The sequence below is a fragment of the Anguilla rostrata genome, chromosome 3 (genome assembly GCF_018555375.3).
Source record: "Anguilla rostrata isolate EN2019 chromosome 3, ASM1855537v3, whole genome shotgun sequence".
Lineage (NCBI taxonomy): Eukaryota > Metazoa > Chordata > Actinopteri > Anguilliformes > Anguillidae > Anguilla > Anguilla rostrata.
Window position 1 is genome coordinate 3,759,764 of NC_057935.1, and position 11,470 is coordinate 3,771,233.

An 11,470-nucleotide genomic window follows, 5' to 3' on the forward strand; every position below is an offset into this window, starting at 1 on the left:
TTTGGATGATTTTGATTGTTTGATTCGTAATTTGAATTAATCAGAAGTCAGCTTGACGTATAACTTTTTTAATATTGTCACAACTGCAGAATAGCATCTCTTGCACGAATGTACAGTTTCGCAGTATTGGTGCAGATTTACAGCATGCATACAGCTCATCCGAACCTTCTCGTTGCCGTTCTTACACTCGGTAACTTGAGTCTGAACGTCTCTGGGCGTCTCTGTTCTCTGCGTGGCTTCGCTCATGTCTCTGCACGGATGGCCCGTAGAGATTCGCAGGTAACTGCAAGGTAAAAGTCAAAGGAACGCAAAACAAAATTGAAATCGCTCCGCTTTGGTTTACCGTCGTTTGATTTGGAAATCCCTGTGGCACTGCTGCCGGAAATCATACAAAGGCAGTTGAGCTTAAACTTAAAGCTCTGATTTTTCTCACTCATCTTTATTACGTTTTTCAGCTAATTGTATTTACCTTAATTTAACCAGTTTAAATAGATTTGACACCCTTACCAAGCAGACTGGAGCACCCTGCGTGCTCTACACGAAGGTATGATGTCACAGACGACAGTGGTGAACACTGCTAGCGATTAAAAACATAGCCACTCAAAACATACTCGTTAAGTCATCCACGCGATCCGTTACCATAAACTGAGTTGTCCAGGACCTCCTTTTCCTGTTTTTCAAGTCTCCTGTCTTGGAGCCCCTGCATGGTAACGTAGATGTTCTCCCCCATGTCTGAAACAGTGAGCATAATTAAGCAAAATTAGGACTGTCGGCAGTCCAAAATGCCATGTTATGCTTGTTCTCCACCAGTTCCCCCAGTGGCCGCTAGTGAGCTGTAAATTGGAGTCTGAAAATGTACCTTTAAATCGATAATTATTTGTGCCCGTTTCTGTGTGGTCATTTGCTCATTTGCTGAAGTTGACCATAGCCTACTAGGCTAACTAAGTTAATTGTGAAAAATGTTTTATAAAATTCTGTTTTGATTTGATATGAGAACTGTGGAGCATTTTCACATTTGCATTTTCTGAATAGTTAGAATTTTTTGTGTCTTGAATAATAATAATAATAATAATAATAATAATAATAATAATAATAATAATAATAATAATAATAATAATAATAATAATAATAATGTAGGAATGCTCTACTGACCTTCACTGTCCTTGGCTGGTTTCCTGTAAAACTTCAGCAAGACCACGGAACAGACTGGAATACTGAGAAACAATCCAAACGCGATGCAAGCGGGAATACGGCCTGTTTAAATTTAGATTAGGTGAACATCTAGCTATGACACTCTGGCATGACACTAAGTTGTAGAATTACTGACAATAAGTCAGTACCTCAGGACCGACAGGTTGTTTTATGATCCAGTGCTGAGAATGCTTTCATCGGGCTCTTAATTTGTAGCAAACAGCACATTTGTAACTATGCGTCCAAATAGCTACAGAGAGATCAGGACGTTTCTTACAAAATTATTATTTGAGGCCGAAGAAAACGCACAAAGCAATTAACCATCTCCTGTCTCCCATGCAGTCTCCCATTTACCTCCTGTCCTTCCAGTAAAATGATGTTGGAAATAATTTTTTACCCTTTGAAGAGTAGTTTTTTTGGAATGTTTTTTTTTTCCTCAAAATTCTATGTCAGTGTTCTATGTCAAAAACTTGACATTTCTTTCGATTACCAGTAGTGATTGTTACATCAGCATCAGAATGTTCAGTTAGGAGCATTCTAATCACATGTTTACAATCTTACACTGTAAAGGGCTAACGAGCTGTCATTTAGCATCACACATCGCCGGCTGTATCGGCTGTGCATTGGCTGTGTACCTCTGCATCTTTTGACAGTGGATCGGCTGGACTTGGATTTGCTGACGGGGTTTTCTGCCACGCAGAGCACGTGGCCAGGCGTGCTGCCGAACAGGTACAGGGTTCTCTCGGTCTCAGTCTGCGCTGGCTGCGGGGACAGGCTGGATAGGTTCGTGAGACCGGCCCACTGCAGCCTGACACGGTCCCCTCTGTCTACTGAACAGGCCAGGAGGACTCGTCCGTCCAACGTACAGGAAGAGCGTACCGCTGGGCGCGATACGGCCTCTGCGAAGAAACAGGAGCAAAACCGCATAATATAATAATAAAAAATATAATAAAACAACAGGTGCATTTGATGTAAATTAAGTGTTGTCTTCTACCGGCGATTTGCACAGTGCATGATACTGGCGGTGACCTGCAAGCACACACACAGTATTGAAAACAGGAAACCAACATGGTTGTGGTCAATGTCAAGGTATGGTCGATCTCAGGCTTCTGCAAGCTGCGTGCTATTGTATTTCACAGTAATGGCAAAGCATTTTACAGTGGCTTGCATAGAGGCAGTGAAGTTCGGCCAAAAAAAAAAATACCATTAAAGGACAGTTGGAAAATGCACGCTTGGTTCTTGGGCCCTTTTCTAATAATTGAGGTTATTTGCCTTTTGCTGTCAGAGAAGGACAGTAAATGTTATCTGGGATAGTCACTAATCCCACATCACGTTTTGTTTAAGGCACAATTCAAAATCCAAATAATTCAGTGTCACATGATTCATTACTTCAGTATTGGTCATCAGTATGAATGAAGGGGGCAAGGTAGAAAACCTCAAGTTTTTTCAAGATAAGCAACATTTTAAAATCATACCTATTATGATGAGCTCAATGCCAGTTCTTGAAATCATTCGGCCAGAAGAGTCAAACGATTCCACAGTATAATTTCCTGTGTCATTTTTACTGGCTGTTTTGATTAGCAGGGATCCATTCTCAAAAATCTCACATTCACTCCCACAATGTAACTTAAAAGTTTTTCCATTTGATTTTTTCCAACGAACATCGTTGACGTCTGCCCTTGTCCTGGCAGGATGCAAAAATATGGTGTCCCCAACTTGTCTGAATTCTCTGGATGAGTTCTGTGCCATGACTAAATTAGGAATAAGACACGTGTTACTTGGAATCTAATCTGTACAACGACTTTATAAAATAAAATATCATTACTGAAAACGAATATTTTAAAAGGAAATGGCTTTTCATCATAGAAAGATCTCTAGAAGAGAGCTGTCTAAAACAAAAACACGCCAGTGGCTTTGATAATAATAATAATAATAATAGTAATCATCATCATCATCATCATCATCATAACAATAAATATATAAAAATAATAATAATAATTATAATTATAATTATCATATTTTGCAGCTCTTTCATTATTGCAGCTTGCAGCTCGAGTGTTTCACGTATGTACTAACAGCTGCAAACCACTGAAAAGTTTTATAAACTTTTAACAATAGTAATTCATCTGAGCAAAAATAAATGTGACTTACCATGTTGCGCACAGATATGCAGACCCATGATGTGAAAGGCGACCCTTTTCACTAATTGCAGATAGTGCGCAGTGGGGAGCGGATGCATGCTGCGCATAATGGCTACCGTCTCACGTCCAGCGCTGTTGTTTTTTAAAGATTCATCACCGTGTGTGTGTGTGTGCATGTAGGGGGGGGGTTGGGGTGAGAGACTGGTTGCATGGTTTCTCAGATGTATTAATAAATTATCTAATCGTGGCCATTAGATGTGGTCAGCTGCAGAGAAAAAAATCGTCGTGACTGCTTCTGCACCTTACCTCTGCACATACCTTCTCGAGCACCGAGCGACATTCGCCTTAAAAGTATACAGTACATAAAATGAGAACAGAAAAAAAAAATGAAAAATTATTTTTTTTAAATTTGTTTTAATGTGAAGTATGTCGTGTCTAAACACGAAAGAGATGAGCGAGGCCAGCTACATCCTGGTCATTATGTATGCAAATGAAATCCACTTCTGATTGGTAGCCCAGCAAATAGCCGGCCCCTTGATTGGTTAAAGTCTAAATGCTGTGTCAGTTGTTCAAGAAACACGGCCTGAAGTGGTTGACACCATATCGTCCGGTAGTGTGCAGAACTACAATGCTTAAGGGATAAAAACGCCAAAGTTCTGATCTTTATGTTTAAAGTTGCCGTTTAAAAAAACAACGGCTTTGATTTGTTTCGCGGACACGGTGTGAGTGTCTTTACACATTTGGCTGTGATTCGGTGGAGCCTACAGGACATTAATTCACTGTGCATCTCGGGCCATGTGATTGACACCTGGTGAGCTGTAAAGCACAATTATTCGCAGTGAATGAGGTGGAGGGTCATGGGGCGACATGGCTCAGGAGGTAAGAGCGATTGTCTGGCAGTTGGAGGGTTGCTGGTTCAAACCCCGGCCTGGGCATATCGAAGTGTCCTTGAGCAAGACACCTAACCCCTAACTGCTCTGGCGAATGAGAGGCATCAATTGTAAAGCGCTTTGAATAAAAGCGCTATATAAATGCAGTCCATTTACCATCCATTTACAAATAGAGCACCTTGCTGAGACACGTAGGACAGGGGGGCAGACATGAGGTAAGAAGCGTAACCTCAGATAAAATGCGTGTTTTTAAAAAATCGAATTATCCAGCCGTACTTTATGGTGTTTTTTTATTTATTTTTTTATACTATTTTTTTATACTATCAATCAATCGCATTTTATTTAAATGGGGCATTTTAGGCAACAGTGTTTTATCACGGGTTTTCAACACACTTGTTCCTGGTTATGGTTATACACTTTGTTGTACGTCGCTCTGGATAAGAGCATCTGCCAAATGCCAGTAATGTAATGTAGTGGAAGTTGCCTGAATTTGTTCAGAAAAGACCTAGCTCTTTACTGGATTGTGTGTGAGCTATGTGACTACGTGTGTCACTCTGTGTGAGACAGTCTGCTGAATACCTAAAATATACATGGCAATGCTCACTCAGGAAGTCATGTGACACTTTCACTCACCTGTCCCACAGTGACTGATCGACTTGTCACATCGCAACTACACATACCTTAAAAAAGCACCCTCAACCACACACACACACACGCACAAGCAAATGGAAGCGGGTGTGTTAAAGACAGAATCAACCTTGCGGTTGTTTGAGCTGTTTTTGAATGGCTTTGTGCGACTGTGCAGACGTGTGCGCATTGTAGAAACAGCAATAGCAACAGCAGCGCCTGTTTCCATCATTCCGTTAGCATTGCATTGAGGTCAATGTTGCCGATTGCATGCGACTTTAATTTAGAGATAGGAGTTTAGAATTTAGAAAGACACTCTCCGTGAGAACCAGTTTTCTCAAGGCTGTTTCACAGGCTGTTTCATTCAATTCAGGAATCACGTTTCAGTCCATTTTTGGCATGGGGAGCATACATCATGCAGTGGACATAACAGTGTAGCAGTCATACCAGTTTTTTCCATCAGAAACCCACGTTTGACTGAATGACCTGATACTTATAGCACAATCGATGACGTACATGCACAGTGCATCAGCAATCTGACCTGTGTGGCCAGCAGAAGGTCATGATAGGCCGTTTGCCCTGTTTCTTTTTTTAATGAGTCATGGTCATGTATATAAGAAACATTTGTGCCTTAAGAAAACATACATACTTATATTCACAGTTAACACAAACCAATGATAGACATTATTATGACACCAGACATGCCTTTACGGGATGCTTTGCATTACTTTTACCTAAAACCAATGCTTTAAAGAAAACTGTAATGTATAGGGCTATGGCAACCTGGAACAAACTACCACAACATTTAACCCAGATTATCAGTAAAATCAGTTTTAAAAAGAAATTAAAAACAGCAATTATTCAGAAAGAATTCAGTTTAGGCTACATATGATGTTCTGTATGTGAAGGTTGATTATATTTGTGGTGTTAACCGAGGTAAGGCTTCACTATGGACTAGTAGTATTGGCAGTTATATATAGTACTTATATATACCTAGCCTACTAACTGTATTATTTGCTTTAACCATTTATTGTTGAGGTGACAGTATGAATGTGAGAGAACTACTTATTTTCTCTTATTTTTTATTTCATTTTTGTTTTGTTGATAATGTGGATTGTCTATAATGTGATGTTTGAATGTCTTATCTTGTCTTGTCTTTTGTGTGGACCCCAGGACGAATAGTTGTTACTGAGGTAATAACTAATGGGGATCCTAAATAAATAAATAAATGAGATGTTTTAACATGAAAACATTTGAAACTGACAAACCCAAAATATGAATTCAGCCTGGATTTCTTGAACATTTGCCCTTAACTCTGAATCACATTTCAATGCATGGATCTTATTTATTTTTAATAACAACAATATGTTGAGTTCAATAATTACAAAATGAAGGAAAACGGTATGTTTACACTGTAAAAAACCTATTTTATTTATATACATTTATTTATAAGTCAAGGTTGTGAACAATTGTTGAGTGAATCCAGACTTTCTGCTACATGTCAAGTTGAAAAAATATTCATGAAACTCCCAAGGCACTGGATTAACACATTCTAGCACTGATCAGGTACAGTAGTCTAGTAAAAAAAAAAAAGACTTGCACAATCCTATGGAAGTCCATTCACTGTAAACGTACTAAGTATCCTTGACATCTTCAGACTACCCACAATGTACTTTGACCTTGACTTTGAGAAGTGGATGCAATAAAGGCACATTTTTGTAAATTTCCACATGTCTGACAAACAAGTGATGTTGATAACTGGATAAAAAATGTAAGTAAAGCACAATGCAGAACGGGGCTTGAAAGAGGTCTTTGTAACACGTGCAAATCCTAACGGAAAGTGGAGAGCATGATTATTGTGGACAGAGTTTAGGCTGAACCACATCCTTCTCCAGGGGTACCTTATTTGTCTCTGTTCGTAATGCGGACCCGAGAATAAACCACGTCAGTTTCCTCCGGAGATGGGCCACGCTCTGACAAAAGCAGACAGACAAGTCTGAACACATACAGTCAACCTGGCTAAATGCTACACAGAAAACTATGACACATGAAACAGTCCTAGAAGATTCAGGAGAACTACGATAAACTTCACTATGACATTTAATTACAGCCATTTTAGAACACGAGAATGGTTTACATAGTGATTTACTCTTATCAAGAATGATTTACATATTGATTCACTCTTATCGATAATGATTTACATGGTGATTCACTCTTATCAAGAATGATTTACATACATTTACATGTCTTATCATTACATTTACATAGTGTCCATTTATATACACTGAAGCAATTCAGGTTGCACTATACTGCCACCCTACCGCAACAGAGCAAACACCACCCTTAAATAAAAACCTATGTATATTTTAACTTCGGAAAGGAAATGAAATGGCAAGCACGGTGTTTGTGTTATCGTCCCTACCCTAGAGTTTGGTTCAGTTTCAGGATTGTGCTCACCTGTGTTGGGTCCCTCCCTGTCCCTGCTGGCGATGCACAAGATGGCAAACAGGATGGCAAGAGAAACTCCACAGGCACCGAGCAATAACTCGATGCATAATTTAAGTCTTGCATAATTTTTGTAACCTACAAAAATAAATAAATAAATAAATAAATAAATAAATAAAAATAATCAGGGAGCTCCATATTCTGAATATAATTTCAGAATATCCAGATTCATTCTGCTATAATGTAGATTTACCTTTTAGAATTTGAACACTGAACAAATACCAAACCCTGCATGGCCTTACTGAAATACTGATGCCCATCTACACATATGTATTTTTTGGTAATTGCAGGCAATTAGCAGATGCATAAACAGACTACATAATTTTACATATAAAACATTTGTACAGCTGAAAAGTTCATTAAATCAAGCCGGTTCACATACTTTGCTCCGGGTAAGGCAGAACATGCAGGTGGGGTAAAATAAACCTCATGCACCTCTCCAAAAATGTGTAATTTCGGGGCAATTTCTTTTGACATCAGTCCAAAAATAAATATACGTACTGGCCGGAGCATGCAATAAAAAGAATAAGTTACCACTGCATAATAGAACACACTGTAAATTACATTAGATATCTGACCTTCAGTTGCCTCTGTTTCAGATACCCGATATGGTGTTACGGCATCTGATAAAACAAATAAAGAGAATGAGGGAAACCGCAAATATTTATATTTAATATATTATGTGCATGACTATAATTTGACTGCTACCGTGGTTAATTACCTCTGAAAAAAGTGTTAAAATCTCATATGTATTTTAGATATTTTTGTTGACATGCCGGAAGCATTAAATTCCCCCAGGTTAACATAAATTAACAGACTTTTTTTTCCAGGTGTCAGTTCATAAATGGTAAACCATAATCTTTAACATATTTACGAAGCATTTATTGAGCACTAAATTAATATCTCTGCACTAATTTGGAAGCTAAAAAGGCAGCAATAATAAAATATAATAATAAAAAATACCTTACTTTCAAATTCCCATTATTGATATACTGCAGTTCACATCCCAAACAAGAACTGTTTAAAATATTTAGTATAGAAACGTAACATCACTATTAGTTAATTTCTGATTGCTCACTGAACAAAAGGAATGCTTGAATTTTTTTGTCCCGAAAAACCTTGGCGCTAGAATTGTCACGACTGGGCTCTCGTGCTTTTTCTCAAGACCGCGGTTCGAGGTTTCAATGAATTCACGGCGAACGCAGGCAGCCCTCTTCTCACCGGGACAGTCGGGTTTGAGGGGGTCGCTGGTCTCCGCGCTGACCCCGTTGCTGGCCACGCAGACCAGCTCCCGCCGGTCGCCGACCTCCACGGAGAGCAGGGCGCCCGCCCCGAGACTGGCGTTCGCGGACCCCCCCGGGACAGCCCACCGGAAGGACACGTTGTCCCCCCTCTCCACCTCACACCTGAGGCTCGCTCGCCCGCACTCGCAGGAGACCACGGACACGGCGGGGCGAGAGACGGGGTCTGGAACGGAAGCCACATTCCCGACGAGGTCAGTCGATAAAAACGACATCAGCCGACCGGGTAATCATTTAATTGAAGCATTTATTACACTTTTGAATTGAATTTATTTCCATCCACACATATATATATATATATCTCTTTAGTCTAAAAAAAATGTAGAGAAAAGCATAATTTCAGACAAGTGTGCGAGTTTTGCTACCAGAGATGAAGGATAGGCCTACGTCATAAGCCTTGTCTGTCGTACACCCCCTTTCGTGCGCTCTTTTTTATGTTAAATTTCGTTAAAGATACGTACAGTTTTCCCCGCTGCGTTTTTTTGCCACGGGTGGAACTGGTACTCGCCTCGCACCTCCAGCCAGACGTGCTCTCTGAAGGCGCAGCTCCCCGAGCCGTCGTGCCCCTCCACTTTGTAGGCTCCGCCGTCGCTCTTCCGAACGTCGTGCAGCGCCAGCGTCCCGTCGACGGAGACGCTGGTCCTGTCGCCGGAGGCCGCGACGTCGCCGTGCCTCACCCTCGCCACCACGCTGCTCCCCCGCGCCCAGAGCACCGTGGACATCTCGGAAGAATTCTTAACCTGCAAGGGCAGCGAAACCGACTCCTGCCCGGTTCTGCCGACGACCACGCGCTCCAAAAACGGCTCCTCGCAGGCTGGTGGGAAAGAGAGGGAAGAGAAGAGAAAAAAACAATGATAATGTGGACAGAAATGTGAACTTCAGAACTTCGCTTCTCAATCCAGGCTATGCTATTTTTATCTGATGTCCAAGTTCACGTGATGCTGCCTGTGTTATACACCTTCCACATGCCTGGTCTCCGCCTTTCAGTAGGTAGCCTACTTTCACTTCTTGAGGAAGCAGTGAATTCTGAAATAACCCACACATTCACATTCTGAATTAGAGCAGGCTAAATGAATGTGTTGCACATCAACTATTAAGGCTCAATAAATCAAATCAATGTAAAAAAAAAATGGGCAGCGTGAGATTGAGAGATAACATCACATAGTAAATGGCAGGGGTGGCCAACCCAGCTTCCGGAGAGCCGCAGGGTCTGCTGGTTTTTGTTTTTACTCAGCACTTAATTGATCGATTAAAGCAGCTGATTACGCAGTTAACTGACATCTCACCTGGTTTCTTTGGCCTAAGCGGTTGTTGTATTTAAGGTGAAAACAAGACCCAGCAGATCCTTTGGCTCCCCGGGACCAGGGTTTGGCCCCCCTGGTAAAGGAGGCACAGACTCACGTCGTCCAAGGTGATGGAGACCGGACAGCAGGAGAATCGCGAGCCGAATCTGGGCCCACGCAGCCATGCTCCGAAGACTCAGGACCGGACGGAAGAACCCAGGTCCTCAGGACTGCAGAAGAAGCAACAGAGCAACAGAGCTGGTGACCGTGAGAGAACAAAGACGGGCGTTGTTCTATGACATCACAAAACACTCAGAACACCCTCAGGCTCAATGCTTCCGTTCCGAGTTCTGCTTCTTTGTTTCTATTTGCTACATGGCTACACACCTCGCCATGTTCTAAAAATCACCATTGAAGCTGCACTGCTAATGTTAGCTCTTCTACCACTGACTCAGTGTATGTGCCTATAAACCTCAAAAGCACTATCAAAAAAGTGCTTTTCACATGCTTCATGTGCATAATGTGCAGAATTTTAACAAAATGTTAATTTTTCTTAATTATGTTTTTCATGTTTAGAGGGATTATTTTCCCTCTTAACTACATTGTGTAAGAAATAACTATACAATGTAATAGAGCTAAATCTGCATTGCGTTCATAAGTTTAAGGAAAAAATGATGAAAAAACTTTAACTGTATGTGCAACAACCTAATTATGAGCCAATTTATTCACCTCAGTCTTTAATTTGATTATTTTTTACTATGCTTATTATGTAACTGTGTGCAAGGGAGCACAATAAACAATGTGAACATCACATGTTTATTCTTCATCGTGTGTATGGCTATTTCTGACACAATGTGTCTTAAGAGGGCAAATAATCCCCCTAAACATTAAAAACACCAGTTAAGAAAAATTAACAGGAAAAATCTGGGATTCCAACTGCGTTTACAACTGTATGGTGGACATACAGTGATCCCCAGGACTGAGTTTGAGAGCCACACTTGACAGCCTTGTTTTATTTTCAGTCCATTATGCCCCCTGGCGGCTGAGAAAGGATACAGCATCCTTTCTCGTGTCTTCGGGATCAAGGATGAAAAACTCTAGGGTGGCAGTATGTTATATAATCAGGGTTTATTCAAATCATGGAAATAGAGAGCATTAATGTGTTTCTCAACAAGTTGGCTTTCATTAAATAACAGTGCACAACAAGCAAAAGCCTCTGTCACAGAACTACAGTACATCAAAAGGGCCTAATATCTGCTGCTTTAGAGTGTCATTACGTCATCTTTGAAGCCCGGATCAAATTTGTCGTGACACCTCCCCTAGGACCATCCGACAGTGTTGGGGAGTAGTTTAACTACATGCAGTTGAACTAGTATTTTAATTACATTTTGCGGCAATTTGCTGGTAGTTCAACTACATTAAAACTTGTATAGTGGCTGTAGTAATTAGTTACTTTTCGTGCAATTTTCAGGTGTACTTAATACTACTTTTGGGTCCTAAAATATATATACTGTATTTTTACAAACTTTGAT

General features: G+C 40.6%; 1 protein-coding gene and 1 long non-coding RNA gene across 2 annotated transcripts; both read right to left on the reverse strand.

Moving 5' to 3' along the window:
* Positions 1-43: 43 nt before the first annotated feature.
* On the reverse strand, positions 44-3,484 carry LOC135249863 (T-cell surface antigen CD2-like). Its single transcript, XM_064325495.1, has 6 exons — positions 3,343-3,484; positions 2,667-2,942; positions 1,827-2,090; positions 1,153-1,254; positions 640-732; positions 44-283 (listed from the first exon to the last, which is right to left on the reverse strand). The coding sequence occupies exons 1-6, from the start codon at positions 3,437-3,439 to the stop codon at positions 243-245; spliced, it is 873 nt and encodes a 290-aa protein (XP_064181565.1). The 5' UTR covers positions 3,440-3,484; the 3' UTR covers positions 44-242.
* A 2,685-nt stretch (positions 3,485-6,169) lies between these two features.
* Positions 6,170-8,822, reverse strand: LOC135249864 (uncharacterized). Its single transcript, XR_010328808.1, has 4 exons — positions 8,576-8,822; positions 7,933-7,977; positions 7,307-7,432; positions 6,170-6,822 (listed from the first exon to the last, which is right to left on the reverse strand). It is a non-coding gene; the product is annotated as an uncharacterized LOC135249864 (long non-coding RNA).
* Between the last annotated feature and the right edge of the window lie 2,648 nt (positions 8,823-11,470).

Excerpts from the sequence above, each read along its gene's own strand:
- LOC135249863 (XM_064325495.1), bottom strand. The coding sequence starts at position 3,439 with ATGCGCAGCATGCATCCGCTCCCCACTGCGCACTATCTGCAATTAGTG. Across the intron at positions 2,943-3,342 it reads GCATATCTGTGCGCAACATG|TCATGGCACAGAACTCATCC; the intron begins GTAAGTCACATT and ends TTCCTAATTTAG. Across the intron at positions 284-639 it reads CCTGGACAACTCAGTTTATG|TTACCTGCGAATCTCTACGG; the intron begins GTAACGGATCGC and ends TTTACCTTGCAG.